General features: G+C 40.4%; 1 protein-coding gene across 1 annotated transcript; it reads right to left on the bottom strand.

Moving 5' to 3' along the window:
* Window positions 1–2,659: 2,659 nt before the first annotated feature.
* rnf207b (ring finger protein 207b) lies at window positions 2,660–14,632 on the bottom strand (the record flags this gene model as incomplete). The annotated part of the gene is made up of 16 exons (XM_080733705.1): window positions 2,660–2,738; window positions 3,288–3,405; window positions 3,865–3,916; window positions 4,019–4,204; window positions 4,683–4,860; window positions 5,164–5,288; window positions 6,018–6,086; window positions 6,169–6,237; window positions 7,398–7,470; window positions 8,118–8,164; window positions 8,984–9,109; window positions 9,655–9,730; window positions 10,132–10,213; window positions 11,355–11,499; window positions 12,153–12,285; window positions 14,442–14,632. 16 exons carry the CDS (start codon window positions 14,630–14,632, stop codon window positions 2,660–2,662), a joined length of 1,749 nt encoding a protein of 582 aa, XP_080589831.1.
* Window positions 14,633–15,327: the final 695 nt, after the last annotated feature.

Below are 15,327 nucleotides of genomic sequence, written 5' to 3'. Positions count from 1 at the left end.
TAAGGAGACCTTGAGACGGCTTCTTTCACTGCATTCAAGTCTGGAGGTCTTTTGCGCTACATTTATAATACAGTTAACGTGTCCAAGACTTGTGATGTCCTCTGCCATGTTAACTTGTATAAATATGACGTCACACTTATGTTTAACCGCATTTAACCATTTAACCACTCACTCCCAAGTGTTTACATTTACAACGATAAATGTCCATCCCAATTACACAGTATCTGGTATACTGACTCCTATCATGGTTTTACATTTAGACGTGTTCGGGATGTGCAACTGATGTACAGTACAATTTCAATAACTAGAATTATATATGGCCTTACTGTAGTTTCCAAAAAAGGGCCCCTGTCTAGAAACAGTTGCATTTATCATGTGATGCCATTTTGTCTTTGTATTCATTTACATTTCCGCTACTCGTTTACTCTCTATTCTTAAAAACTGACCAAAAAGATGCAGTCGTAGGGATGGAGGGGTCCAGAGTAGAGCTGCGCTTATCCCGTCCCACTGCTGCCCTCTACTCTGGCCCCTCACTACCTTATTTTGTGTGTGTGTGTGTGTGTTTAGGTAGCCAATAAAGATGGGAGCAATGATGGGTCTCTAGGTACACATCTTATTGATCCAAGTATCTTAATGCAGGAAGTTTGCGTGTACTGGGGCAGAACAGGGGTTATTTATATTTCTTACACTGACATGTATTTGTAGCACACATTTGTGAAGAGCACTGTATAAAGCCTGATTTATAATTGAGGTCCTTGCTTGTGCCGAAATGAACCAATCTGTTAGCTTGTGAGCTTTCAGATTGACTATCTTTGGACGTGATGCCGTTCTATGACAGGATAAATTAAGCATTAGGCCTAGACACAGGACCAATTTGAGTTATACGGGTACGTATACTTGGTTGAGACACATGAGTGCACTGCTGTTAGCAGCATTATACACACCCAAGTTGATACACACAGATACGTTGCACTGTTTCATAAAACTTTATTGCATTTAAAAGTAGTATTTATCACAGACTGAAGAAGTGGCAGTGACCCTGGGGCATTCTTTCACAAGACAGACTGTCTTGTCTGAAAACCACTGTGGGCCTGTGAAATAAGACGTTGACTTGAAATAAAAGAATCTTGTAAACGCGTCCTGCTTTCTGACTTTGTTTTGGAAAGTAATGTGATTCCCAATCCCAACCTTTAAATTTCAAGGACCCCCATTGATTAGACAAAGACCAGATATATATTTTTCATCACTAGGACCCTAATCCACTGTAACATCTTTATTATCTTAACTCTGAGACTTAATGGACATGTAGGGGTCCATTTAGTTTCATTTGTACACTCTGAAACAGGTCCATTTGTTTCCTTTCAGTCATTTATTCGGGTACCCCTGGAACCGAAAGCCTAAAGACCTTCAGGGTCCCGACTCCCCAGACACCTACGGATTCTGCCAATGCATTTCAATGGGAATGGAGTGTTTTTCTTGCAGAAATCCGCAAATGGCAGCAAACCGCTCCATTCCCATTTAAAAACATTGAGTAATTCACTTTCTGAAAGTGGGACTTTGTTTTAGCTTTTTCAGTGTCTCTACTTGACAGTAGGGCTGCACAATGAATTGAAAGTAATTGAAAATCCACAAATTGACAATAATGTAAACGTGAAGATTTTACAAATCTCTCCAGCCATCAGGTCACAATAAAATCCTAGGACATTAAATACCACTTGACCAAAGAATGGCATTGATATGCACATTGAGTCAAAAGGTAGTTATTTTCCACCAAAAATCAATATTTCATGATAAAATAAAATGTTGATTACTGTATTGAGCAAAATCTGGATCATTTTAGTCTTTTGAATGAAACTGCCAACAAAGCGTCTGAGATTAATGGTTCAAAGTATGTTAGTATAAACTAAATAGTTGCATATGAGTGGGATCGCAACCATAGCCCCTGTATTCATCTTGTTGGCCACAAGTCTTGCCAAGTCCTGTATTCAATAGGAAAAATACACCAAAACAGTATGCATGCTATTGACAAACTAAACATAATAATTATTGTTACTGTACAACAACACATTACAATGCTTTACCGTAGAAGCACAAAAAAAAAAATATATATTTGTCATCATGTCATGTTCTTGTTTTCTACGTAAAATATTCGTTTTTCTTCTAATCAGTTTCGGAACATTGGACTGATATAGAGAAAAGGTTACACTTGACAAACACAATTAGGTTTTGGGGGTAAGAAATTATAACAAACTGATGAACAAAAATGAACAAATAAAAGAAAAATATGCTTACAGACCGCATACACTCGCTTCAAGTCATTTTTTGACTGGTTGGGACAATTTGAATGTTTTTTTTCCTGCAATGGGACATGTCGTCGTTGTCGGGTGGAAACCTCGTATCTCCAAGTTTCAAATGTGTATGTTCTTTCTCAAAGTAAAGCCCTGCTTCATCGTACAAGGCCATCGCACAAAAGTAGTGAAAACAGCAGATCTACAAGCACACAACGCCTCGCGGTGCGAGGCGTTGTGTGCTTGTAGATCGGCTGTTTTCACATCAGTTTACATTATTTTTTAAAATGAAAAACGAACGGTTTTGGACATACAAGGTTTTCACCCGACAATGACGATGTGATGGTGAAAGGAAGGTGTGAATCATCTTCTCAAGCCATGGTGCTGTCTTCATAGATCTTCAGCATGGCCTCTGTGCGGTCATCTTTCAGTTCTTTTGGCGCCTTTAGCCTGCAAACAAGCAAGGGACTCATTTGAAAACGCCAGGTTAGAAATGTGTTTTAAAATCTGCAATCCTTGTGCATGTATGGTAGAAATAAATTATTTCATACAGAGGACGAGTGTTTAAATCCCAGGCAGGACATAAACGTTACAAATTGTTGCTTTAAACATTCATTGATTGATTACTTTGTGGCTGGCTCAGCTGGTTAACAGCCCACACATAAGTTGCTTCATATGGATTCTGTCTTATGTCTCTCTGTCTCTCTCTCTATATATATTTTTTTTCTTTGCTGAGACTCAGAAATGTCTTAATAGAATCTAAAATCATCACTTGGATCTCATAAAGTTGTGATTGTGAGGCATGTGATAGAGCCTGTACCTCCCTCCCAGTGACTTTCATTCTATAGCATTCAAACCATTTAAAGCATCATTGTATCTACACAGATAGGCCTAAATACTGTAGCTGCAAAGAATATGTCAGAATGAGAATAATACAGTCATTTGAAAGTTATTGCATTATGTTTTGAAGTTTTATGGGGAATATTTAAGTCCCAATACCTTGGTTCAAGCCGTTCCTTCACCTTGGCAATGGATCGGATGTAGGGTCCAATCTGTTTGGCAATAGTGGTCAGGTATCTGTTCTCTTGCTTTAACTGCATCAGGTCATGTAGCTGTGCTGTTAAGAGATGAGCATGTGCAGTATGTTGAATATGAATTATGTATAAGCAATAACTTGTATCCGCTGTAATATGACATAAAGGATCTCCATATATGGGCATAAAAGGGTCAAGGACGGCCATATATGGAGAGTGACATGAGGCATGACTGACTGACTGACTGACATGAAGCAGAGGTTTTGATACTAACTGCTCCCTACGGTCGCAATAAAATCAACTGACCTTTATGGTTTGGTCCCAAAAATAATTAATAGTGATTTCTTTTGTTTTGTTTGTTTGTTTTGTTTACATATGTATGCTGTAGGCAGGCATTATGCATGTTGCTTCAGTTGAAATAAGGAACCTTACCTAGTTGCTGAATTTGTCTATACAACCTTTAAATGAACACTCATTTTAATGTACATTCCTGTCCATTCCTGGCCTCAAAGTTGTCTAGCAGAATGCACGCGCGCCAGTACCTTCATAGATTTCCTGCTCGTTGGCAACCCTCTGAAAGGCCTCCTCCCAAACCTGATTAAGGGATGACAGATGGGATCAACAGGTGAAACAGTTGATCAGAACAGTTAACAAATTAACTAATGCCAGAGGGGAAGCATCTTCTACCCCACTCACCTCCTCAAACCTGGCCCTCATCAGCTCCACGGAGGAGTACTGGGAGGAAATGTGCCTATCCATTTGCAGAGAGTGATCCATGATCTCGGCCATTATATCAGTCTTTATCAGGGAGTGGTGCTTCGTCAGATCACGGTGGATCTCCTGGACCTGTTCCTTTAGCTGCTGGAGGGTCATCTGCAGCGCCTGGTCCGATGGACAGACAAGACGATAAGAGATGTTTATGGAGCAATACGGTATGATCAAGTATAAATGATTCTTTACAGTGGACTATTCGACTACTGAGGAACATTGAGGAACAAGTTGTGTGAGAACAGATGTTACAAACAAAGGAAGGGTTGCACACAGATGTTGTGGAGGTGCTGACCATGGTAAATGGGTCCAGTTAAAAGAAGTCCCACAGCTCATTGACAAATGCAAACAATATATGTATTTAAAGGGATATCGTTTTACCGTCTAATCAGGCTTTTGTGAACACCCCAGACAGTTTTTAAGTTACTCGATTCAGTATTTAGATATTTGATATTCATTTTACCAGACCCATTGTAACTTCAAACTCATTTTAACTATGATAGATTCATCAAACACACCCGTCCTTGGTTTTGGTGACTCAGTCCAAAAGGTGGCATCTAAACCATATGCCCACATGCATGAATATTAGCACCTGGTAGCTGTTCTCATAGTTGCGGCAATGATTGGCGAATGGAGTCTCGCCGCCTTCGGACAGGAGGACCTTGGTACTGATGTAACGGTGGGAGGTGGGTTTCCTCACCCCAGACGACGCCAGGGACAGGTCACTGCCAACAGGGGAGTGGCACACTCCTGTCAGCGATTGCTGGAGACTGAGAGAAACGGGAATAAAAAATGTCATTCATTGCCCACCTTTAATTTAGCTGATTCATTTTGATGATATGTGATGGCCTACCAAGGCACCACATCATCATATAGGCTAAACACACAATTTGGTTGTGTAGGTATGCATACAGTGTGATGTGATTGTGTATGTATGTCTATTTGATATTGTGATACAGATGACGTATGCAGTCTTTGCGTAATGTTTTTTATTATCAATTAGTTAGTTAGTTTAGGGCTTTATATTAATTGGCTCTGCTGTACTTCACTTAACACCTTCATTCAGAACTCACAGCCCATTGATGGTGCCCATACTTAATCCAGAGGCACTGCCAGCTATGGACATGGAGCGTCTCTGACCAAGCAGCAACAAGGACTCCAGGCAACGAGCGAACTCGGCACGATATTCTGTGTTAACCTGAAAAGAGAGTTGTACAAAAGACACATCAACAACAGATATTGCGACTGCAACAAGTAACGCTAGACTAACAAAAGCTATACCTCAGGTAATTTTTCAACCCATATATTAGGACTGGGGCCGATAAAACAAAGGTTTTCTGAAAATAAATTATGTTGCTATATACTGTACGCGCAGCAACAAAAACCACAAAAGGGGTTTCCGTCCAAAATGGGTTCATACATTTATTTTAAAAAATCCCCAGCGAGTGAGCTGCTCACTCATTCAATCCATTGTTTCTCCAGACCTGCATCTTATGAGCAAGATTGGAGGGCTGGTCACGCGAGAGGTCGGTAGGAGGCCACCTATAAGAGGGTCGGTCTGTGGTTTTGTCTATGTGTGTGTGTGTCTGTTTAACCTGAGATAATCTTGTGCCAAATATCATATGCACACTGCCAGTACTCCAACTTAAATCCTCCATTCATTCTTTTCATAATATGTTTTATACTTTTGTACTGTCATTCAATAATGGAAGTCTAGTTGCCTCCGATCAGGCTGAAACCTTGCCCTAATATGGAGTCATAGTGTATGTTACTATCATAGATATTGTAAAGACGACTGGTGTCACAGGCTGGCGACAGGAAGTCCGACATTCCAAATTTGAGCCACACTAATTCCTCATTTTCCCCTCCTTAATAACCTCAATGACATTTCCTCACAATAGTTCAGATCCTGTCTTTTGGTACTTACCTTGCTACTCTGCGCTGGCCTCAGTCTGTGGGGCAGCTTGATTATCTTCTTCAGCCGCTCCATCAGTTGCTATGTGATGAACACATAGGTTAACTCAATGCACAGCTGTATGAGTACAAATTCAAAATGCACCGTCGCTTATTAGACTTACGTAGCCCATATCCAGAAACTCAAACTTGTTTGCTGAATTCTGAAAAGCAGAACACGTGACCAGGTGAACCTGGAAAGACGAGAGGATTGTCAGGGTGTGAAGGTTCCTCTGGTCGCCTCCCTGGCTATAGGCCTGATATGCGTATCTGGTTTTGCATCAATGTCAACAAGCAACGCCAATTTTCATTGTTGATGTTTCACTTTCCTATTGAAAAGAGAAATAAGTAATGTTCTAAAATTGCATCATGCGAATTCTTTGACATAAAAACATTCCATTTCGGTTGGAGCTGTGTCCCTCCCTGTGTCTCATATTGTGTCACTCATTATGTTGTCTGTTGATATTAATGAAAAAGGTGTATGGGTGCTGAGTCACAGTACTATACGTATAAAAAACGAAGGAAGTGGAAAATAGTGGCTTTCCAAAAACTAAAAATGAAAAACCTTAGCTCAGAATGATTTACATGTTAGCGATAATAAACATAACATGGATGCACCTGGGATGTATCATCTCACAACATCATACCCTGCATTCAGGTGACCCAGCCGGGGTTGATCAAGTCCCGACTTGCGTCCCAGTAGCTACCCACGATTAGTCCTAAATACAGGGCAAAACAATTCGCTACTCCGGAACTACTCTGCTGGGACTGGGAGATAAATCAATCTGGCGTGTGGAAGGACTAGGCTCTGTGGGTTGACACCTGGCTGGGCTCATCCTACAATACGTCTCACCAGGTCCACTCCTGCTCTCACCAGGTCCAGGACCTGTGCGTTGCACCAGACTCCCAGTACCAGACATTTCATTCAGGAGTGGTGGATTCTTGAGCCGCAATGATGCTGCAGGCTCTGCTTACAGCCGAATGGCCCTCCTAAAGGCCTCACCGTGGGTTGTTGGGCTTCTTCCTCACGGATGTAGTAGCCTATATAAATAAAACCTATGCATCTGAGCTAAAGAGTGCTGCATTTCCATGTTGTGTGATTTTTAATGGTTTGATTTATAATCTGGCAAACCTTAAATACTACTACTACTACTACTATTAATAATAATAATAATAATAATCATGGATTTAATTTATAATGCACTTTACATTTGGGTCAATCTGAAAGACTTAAGAACTGACTGTACAGTAAAATCCATGCAAATGTGGTTTAATTTACTTTAGTTAAATTAACACATTATATGTGCAGGGTATACGGCACATAACAGCATATAACACTAGAAGAGTACTTTACCTGCAGGGTTGGCAGCAGAGCAGCCAGGTGAGACAGCTGCTCTTTAAATGCTTTCTCTTTCTCTTCATGCTGGCTACAAAACAGTAATATTACGTTAGTTTGGGTGGGTGGTCTATGAGCATCGGAATGATTACTATACAGGGTTATCAGGGATTTCCCTCTAGCATGAGCTGTACATTTTTGGTCTCTCATGCGGGAGACCCGGGTTCACATTTCGGGTCTCTATCGGAAGAGGAGATAAAACCTTTCTATGGATTGCAGTTTTAACTGCAGCAACACTTTAAGTTGCAGTGCCATGATTTATTTCCATGATTATCAGGTATTATGATTATACTAGGAGGAGGAGTTCAAATTAGGTTTTTATGTGGCCACACCCACCAGTTCATTAAGTATGCCTGGTTGTCATGGTGGGTGGTGACCCAGCTGAAGTTAGCCACACCCACAGTGTTGGGTGAATGATAAAAGGGGAGGGGATAATTATATGATGTCATTTAATCGCTGTTTTTGGATCTGCACTTTTGACCCACAAGGTTTCAGCCTCCAGGAAGAAATACAAAAAACAAAGGGAACACATTTGCTCATAACAACCACACCAGGGGGTCTAATGAATACTGTCAACCTAATAGACACATGAAAACCAGAAAAAGAACAAAACTACGGCGCGTTGTGATTAAATGAGCCTAAAATGATGAGTGTTGGAAATCAGTAGATCCATCTGACCTTCGAGCTGTTTTCAGCAGGATCTTCTTCCTCTCAGCCAGTTTCTCCTTAAAGGGCGAATAAAGATTCGGTCAATATATTGTAATTCTCATCCAGAAATCATAATCTCTCTGTCATTCATGTTGTGACAAGCACATACACAATCCCCAATGTGTTTCTTGAACTATCTGCCTTCTAATTTGTGATGAATTGAGTACAAAGGACCTCAATAGAATAGCCATAGTGCTTTCATTTAAATTCCTCTTAGCAGACCATGTATTGAAATGTACTTTCCTGCGCTTGTTTTTGCAAACTGTTAATAAGTTATTCAAATCAGAATCTCATACTATGTCTATGAGCGACCCCAAGTGGTGACACACTCAACTGCCTTTCAGTTGAATCCTCACCCTAGGCTGATCTTATTTGTTTGCCACTTCAGGTGGATAAAACTAAATCAGATTAAAAACATGCTAGACTAGAAAGCAACACAACTGCAGCTAATCAAATTACTAATGGGTGTGTTGGATCTTGTGTGTCAATACCGTCTATCATGCTTGTACATTAGCATGCCCTTGAACACGCCTACGAATCATTATTAATTAACTGTGTTTCTTACTATTCTGCCATGTTTTTAATGTTGTTTCACCTGAAGTGGAAAACAAGCTACAACATCAGCCTAGGGTGTTTGTTGTGCCCCTTTAAGAAAGCATTTTTCCCCCCTTCTTTCGTCTTTGAGAATGATCTTCAGAGATGGTCAAAGGTAGTCAGTAGATGTTGAGATGCTGTCATGCTTGTCATGCTGTCATTTCAGTGCTTTGTCAGACTATCTCAAGCTGTTTAATACACACAGTTCAATCACATTATGCTTTAATAGTAGTTTGGCTCACCTGGAGATTATTGAACAACGTGCTGATGGCACTCTCCTCATCCTCAAGATTGGTTCTCACCTCACCGATCATGGCCTTGAGCAGGACGATGGCTTCCCGGGCTGATGTCTGGAGCTCCTTGACTGCCTGATCAGGTTATATATTATAGGCATGTCATAAGTATGGTATGGTATTACATTATCTTTACATATGGTATTGAGTTAAATGCTGGTATAAACAAACACAATCAACAGTTATATCATAGTTGTATTGCACATATTTGTTGTTCTGACAGTTGTAAATAAACCCTGGAACTTTTAATTTATCCATTTGTAACTCTGGGAGCATATCATGTCAATTTGGGTGGTTACATTTATACATTCAATTAACTCAATTAACAATCAGAATTTTGCAGTGTACTATAATTATTCAAACACCATTGCAAATCTGGCAGGTATTGGCAAACTTCACAAACTGTCAACTGTATGAAATAGGCCTACCATATCTATGTAAATAGCTCAACACAACCAATATTATGAGCGCAACAGTACATACATACATGCATACATAATGAAGAATAGTGACAGTAACATAAACAGGCTCTCCCAAGAGCTTTAGCCCTCTAATCAGCTGTATAAATAAATCATAAATAAATCCTGTAGTAAAGCCAAGAAAATGAGCGGTTGCCTTACGATGACAGCTTGGTCCAGTTTCTCACAACCTTGCATATAGGCTGTTTCAATGTCAATGCAGTGAGCCCGGTCCTCCCTGAGGGAAACAAACACTTATTAAATAATCATGAATCTGATTAGATTCCAAATTTAACAAATGTGGAAGCTTACATACAGTATCAATATCTATTGAAGCGTGCACACACACTATCTCTCTCTCTCTCTCTCTCACACACACACACACACACACACACACACACACACACACACACACACACACACACACACACACACACACACACACACACACACACACACACACGCACACGCAAGTGTATCGTGTGTGTGTGTGTGTGTGTTGTGTGTGTGTGTGTGTGTGTGTGTGTGTGTGTGTGTGTGTGTGTGTGTGTGTGTGTGTGTGTGTGTGCGATACGATAAAAGCAGTTACTATATAGTTAGACCCCAAACGCACACACACGTATACGCACAAAAACTCACACTTGCATGTCTCTGAAACAGTTGATGCACAGCATTGACTTCTTCTCTGTGGAAAACATGATGTACAGCTCCTGGTGGAGGGCTGAGGAATCACAGAGAAAACACAACCTCAGACCCAGCAAAATGAATGGACATAAAGGGTGGGTCTCAGGCACCGGCACTTTATATTGATAATTGTACTGTACATATACATTTATAGATGTATTAATTAATTGAATAGATAGGACCACAATGGGAAAAAATCCCATTGGACCTTTGCACTATCCTTTTAGCATTGCTGTATGATTGTATCGCTGTACTATTTTGCAAGATTTATTGTTAATGGCTATAGTTGTTATAGTTACTGTCATATAAACTGTTAAGTATTCAATCAATCAATGCATAGTTGAGACGGGACACATTTCAGCCCCCTCTGGACTTTGTTACATATTAGCTATAATTAAAAGTAACAAGTTATGTTCCAAATAATGTGTTACATACATTATATATTTTCTAGTCAGGAATGTTGTCTCTCAAGCCAGGCTATCTCTTAATCTTTGAACACTACACTATCGAGCCTGTAATCATGGTAATTGAGAACAGGAAGCTGTCATGTGCTCTTCCAGCTGGAAGGGTACTATTCAAATCTAAGTTCTCTCTATTTAGATTAGTGGAATAGTGCCTATTTAGTGGAGTACTGGATCTGGGTTCAATGCCTTTATACAGTACAAGGAACACAGCAAAGAAAGAGTTGGAGGTGCAACTTACAGACTGAACCAAAAAGACATGGCAGGAAACATAGGATTAAACCTAATATAGGCACACAAACACCTATTTTGGCCTAAGTCAGTAAATAATTGGTCTCAAGTACAAAAAAAAAACATGTGAAAAGAAATTGACTACGGTATTTTAGCCAAGTCACTGGCCATTATACTAAAAGGGGTGGGAACAGCATGCTTCTTCTCAATTAGGAGATAGGCGATTTTACCAGAGGTGGCCAGTGTCATGAGGATCTGACTTAGGCAAAAATATAAATTTCTTCAAAAAATGACTTGGGCCATTAGTTTAATAAGGTGACAACATGCAAAACGGAAGTGTATAATGTGTTAGTTACCTCCATAGACTGGTTACCTCCAATACTGCCACTGTCAAATTTGTCTGTCAATTTAACTCTGAAATCTCAGAGTTAAACTATCTGGATTGTGCAGTGTACAATGGTTGTGCACTGGAGGATGTGAACCCACCACACTTCTTGTGGGTCTCCTTGGTGCGCTTGGCCAGTGAGACGATCTCGTGGTGAGAGAACATCTTAGCACGGTGGGTGATCTCCCTGCAGGCGCCACACAGCGGCTGACTACAAGTGTTGCAATAATACATTGTATCCACATCCTACACACAGACACAGACACACACACACAGACACACACACACACACACACACACACACACACACACACACACACACACACACACACACACACACACACACACACACACACACACACACACACACACACACCAGTGTCAACTTTGTAGGACCTGACCTTGTGTCATATTAAGCAAATAAAATACAAATAAAATACAAAATATATACTATTTTCACTGTTTGTATACGACACCATCATACAGTGAAGTATAAAACAGGGCTCAAGAGGCTAATATAGTTGCGCAATCGCTTTGGAAAATTAACAGTCCAGAACTACTGCATTTTATGTTTATTTTTCAATTGTAGGTGATGTGTAAAATACAGACTATTTGTAACACTCACACCTGCATGTTGCACTGCACATCACACTGAACGCACCTGCTTGTGGCACTGCAGATCACACTGATCACACCTGCTTGTTGCACTGCAGATCACACTGATCACACCTGCTTGTTGCACTGCAGATCACACTGATCACACCTGCTTGTTGCACTGCAGATCACACTGATCACACCTGCTTGTTGCACTGCAGATCACATTGATCACACCTGCTTGTTGCACTGCAGATCACACTGAACACACCTGCTTGTTGCACTGCAGATCACACTGAACACACCTGCTTGTTGCACTGCAGATCACAGTTGGCACACTGAACGGCCTCCTCGCTGTCCGTGGTGTTGTCCACCAGGAACTTGAGAAGACGGTCTTCCGGGGGTAACGCACTGAAGCCTTTTACTGTAGATGGTTGTCTGTTAGAAAAACACATATTATGGACACATATGGACACATAAAACCCTGTCCTCTGTATTTGTCTTGATTCCTTTTTGATCCTGATTGTGATGTTAAGATATGCTTGATGGAGAATACAATGCAATGAATAATGAAGCATTTCTGAAAAATCATGTTTTCCACGTTTTTTTATATTCAAGAAATAATAAATAAATAAACAGTAAAATAAATAGTTCAGTAAGAGTATAAAACAGTAGTGCAACATCAACTGATTCAAAATAAAGAATTGTCATTTTCTGTGTAATAAATTACATGGTATCGGAATACTTGCCGGTACCAACGCCGGTCTCCGATACTGGTGTCGGCATCGGAACAACTCTAATTAGTACAGTATCATGAATAAAAACTATTATGTTTTTTTCTTTCTGCCATTGAGTGCTTTTCATCCAAACAGAAACAGAAAATCTTTCTCGTGTGGGCCTCTCAGTCGGATGTATTCTCTTCATCGACTGCCAAGTTTTTGTTCTCTATCTCTCCCCTCCCATTAACAAGTGTTCCACAGGTCTCCATAGATAACATGTCCACAAATAGCTGCACGCTCAATCCATGGATTGATGTCTGCTATAAATATAACAGCACATAATCTACCACATGGATACATACAGTAGAGGCCAAAATCCTTCAGTCAAATATCATGTGGACATTAAAATATATTTTAATGACTTGGTTTGACAATTCAGGTCTGCCAAAGCCATATTGTTGCTTTGTGGTGTAACTATGTGACTTAATCATTAGAGTACTCAGTTCCCAACATTTGGGAGAGAGAGAGTGAGCAAGAAATACTGTTTCTGCCTGTATTGTTTCATTGTATGAAGAGCACTTTGTACTTTTACTTTTGATAAATTGCTTGTACTTTTACTTTTGATACATTTTAAAACTTTTCATATCATACATTGGTGTGTGTGTGTGGGGGGGGGGGGGGGCTATAGACCCCTTGGGGCACCAGTCAACACATTAGGGTTTAAATGGTTAATGATATAAGTTGACGACGACGACAACAACAACAACTCATTATTGTGCTATAGTTGTGTTTTACTTGGGATTGCCGATGACACAAACACTTCAGAGGTTCCCAGTGACCTCATACAGCCCTCACTCTTACATAAATGTGATGTAAACTACTACGCTGCTACAAGCTGTAAACAGTAAACACTATGCTGAACGTGAGCCTCTGGGCACGGCAGGAAAATAGTTTTTGACCATACTAATGAACCCAGTATGATTGGTGCCTGATTTTGTGATTAACTTAATTTCTTAATGACCTCAAAGGCCTCGCTCTAAATGTTAATGAATGATTAAACAGACAACATACAGTGTGTACATATGTTCATATAAAACCACATCTACTGTATGTGAAGACAGGTCAACATCCACTAGCCTTACTGTAGCTCCAATCCTTAACCAGTGGTGGACGTATTCCTTATTGAGTAAAACTACAAAAGTATCCACATCAAAATAAACTATACTATAGTCTATGGGAACAGTATGTTCTGTATTAATCCAATCCTATGTTAAAATTGAGTAATGGGTGGATGATGGGCGTATGGTGGATGTCACAAACGTTAACAGCCAGACATGCGAGGTGCACCACACTTGGCACAAACATTGTTCAGGGGTCTGCCATGGCAAGAGTCACACCAATGGCCATGTGTGGCCTCCAGGGGCCCCTAGGGGCCTCTCGTGCACCAATGCTCCAATCCGCACTAAACTATTTTATGTTTAAGTTGACACAAACACTTTTCAGGGGTCTGGCATAAGATAGTCACACCAGAAGAAATTGCAGTACAGCAGTGTTTAACACGTCAAATGGCCATAACTCTGTGACCATTGCTCTGATCAGCTCAATTTGAAGTCGGCCTGAAAATCGAGTAATCTAAATCCTCAAAGAAAGTAGTAAACAAAGCTGTCAAATAACTGCAGTGGAGTAAAACCTATTTGTCGCTGAGATGTAGTTGAGTAGAAGTATAAAGTATAACAAAATATTGCGTTGCAAGGCGTTGTGAGCATGTAGATCTGCTATTTTCACAATAGAACTGTGTTATACAAAATGTAATGCCTCAACTCTTAAGTGGTCATAATAATAGTAATACATCTATGCCATGGATTTGGTGCTTACCCACACAGTGGACAGGTGAGGCGTCCTTCCACAGCCCTGCCACGGAGACAGCTGGCACAGAAGGTGTGGTAGCAGTCCAGAAGACAAGGCTGCTCGTACTGTTCATGACACAACAGGCACACCAAAGGGTGACAACTGGCACCGTCTGGATCATACAGGTTTTCCAAGGGACAGAAGATTCCACCAGACATCTGGAAAAAAAAGTCAGACGAGGAAAGAATTCACAATCAATAATTAGATGCATGAAACATACACCCATTTAGTGGTAACAAAAAACTAAAACTAAACAAAAACACAATCTTCTCCTGTTAAAGTAAAACAGGAAAGGCTTTATCAGAATTAATTAAAATATCCATCCATTATCCTCTTCCTTTATGAAGAGGAATCAACTCACAAGACTTAGCTGCAGGCATTGTTCTCACTCAGCTGTCATACTAAACTAAATAGCCAAAGAGAATACAATAACTTAGACTCTGCCAAGTCCACGATATCATGTGAATCATGAATAATGCTGATATATTTACCTCGGCTCTCCTGTTGCCACTGTATGCCAGAGAGTCCCTGAGTTGACTGAGCCACAAGGATGCAGCTCTGGCCCCGAGGTCAAAGCCAGCTCTTAATTCTGGGTGTGTGTTTGTGCATGTGTGCTTGTGTGTTATGTGGCCATGGAACAATACACAATGTAACCTGATGACAGGCATTCAGATGCCTCATAACTGACACATAAGTGACCGAAATAGGCTTTGCCTTCTCTGACCCCCTCCAATGTCTCTCTCTAGAGGTAATCTGCAAGTATTACACACTCATAACAGGGTCTAACTAGAAAGCAATTCTGGAAAATTGCAAGTGTGGTTGCACTGATGCGAGTCACAAGGAATCTCATTTA

The sequence above is a fragment of the Nannobrachium achirus genome (assembly GCF_963921795.1).
Source record: "Nannobrachium achirus genome assembly, chromosome: 9".
Classification (NCBI taxonomy): domain Eukaryota; kingdom Metazoa; phylum Chordata; class Actinopteri; order Myctophiformes; family Myctophidae; genus Nannobrachium; species Nannobrachium achirus.
Note: the sequence above shows the minus strand (reverse complement) of the source record. Positions and strands in the feature narration are given on the sequence as shown.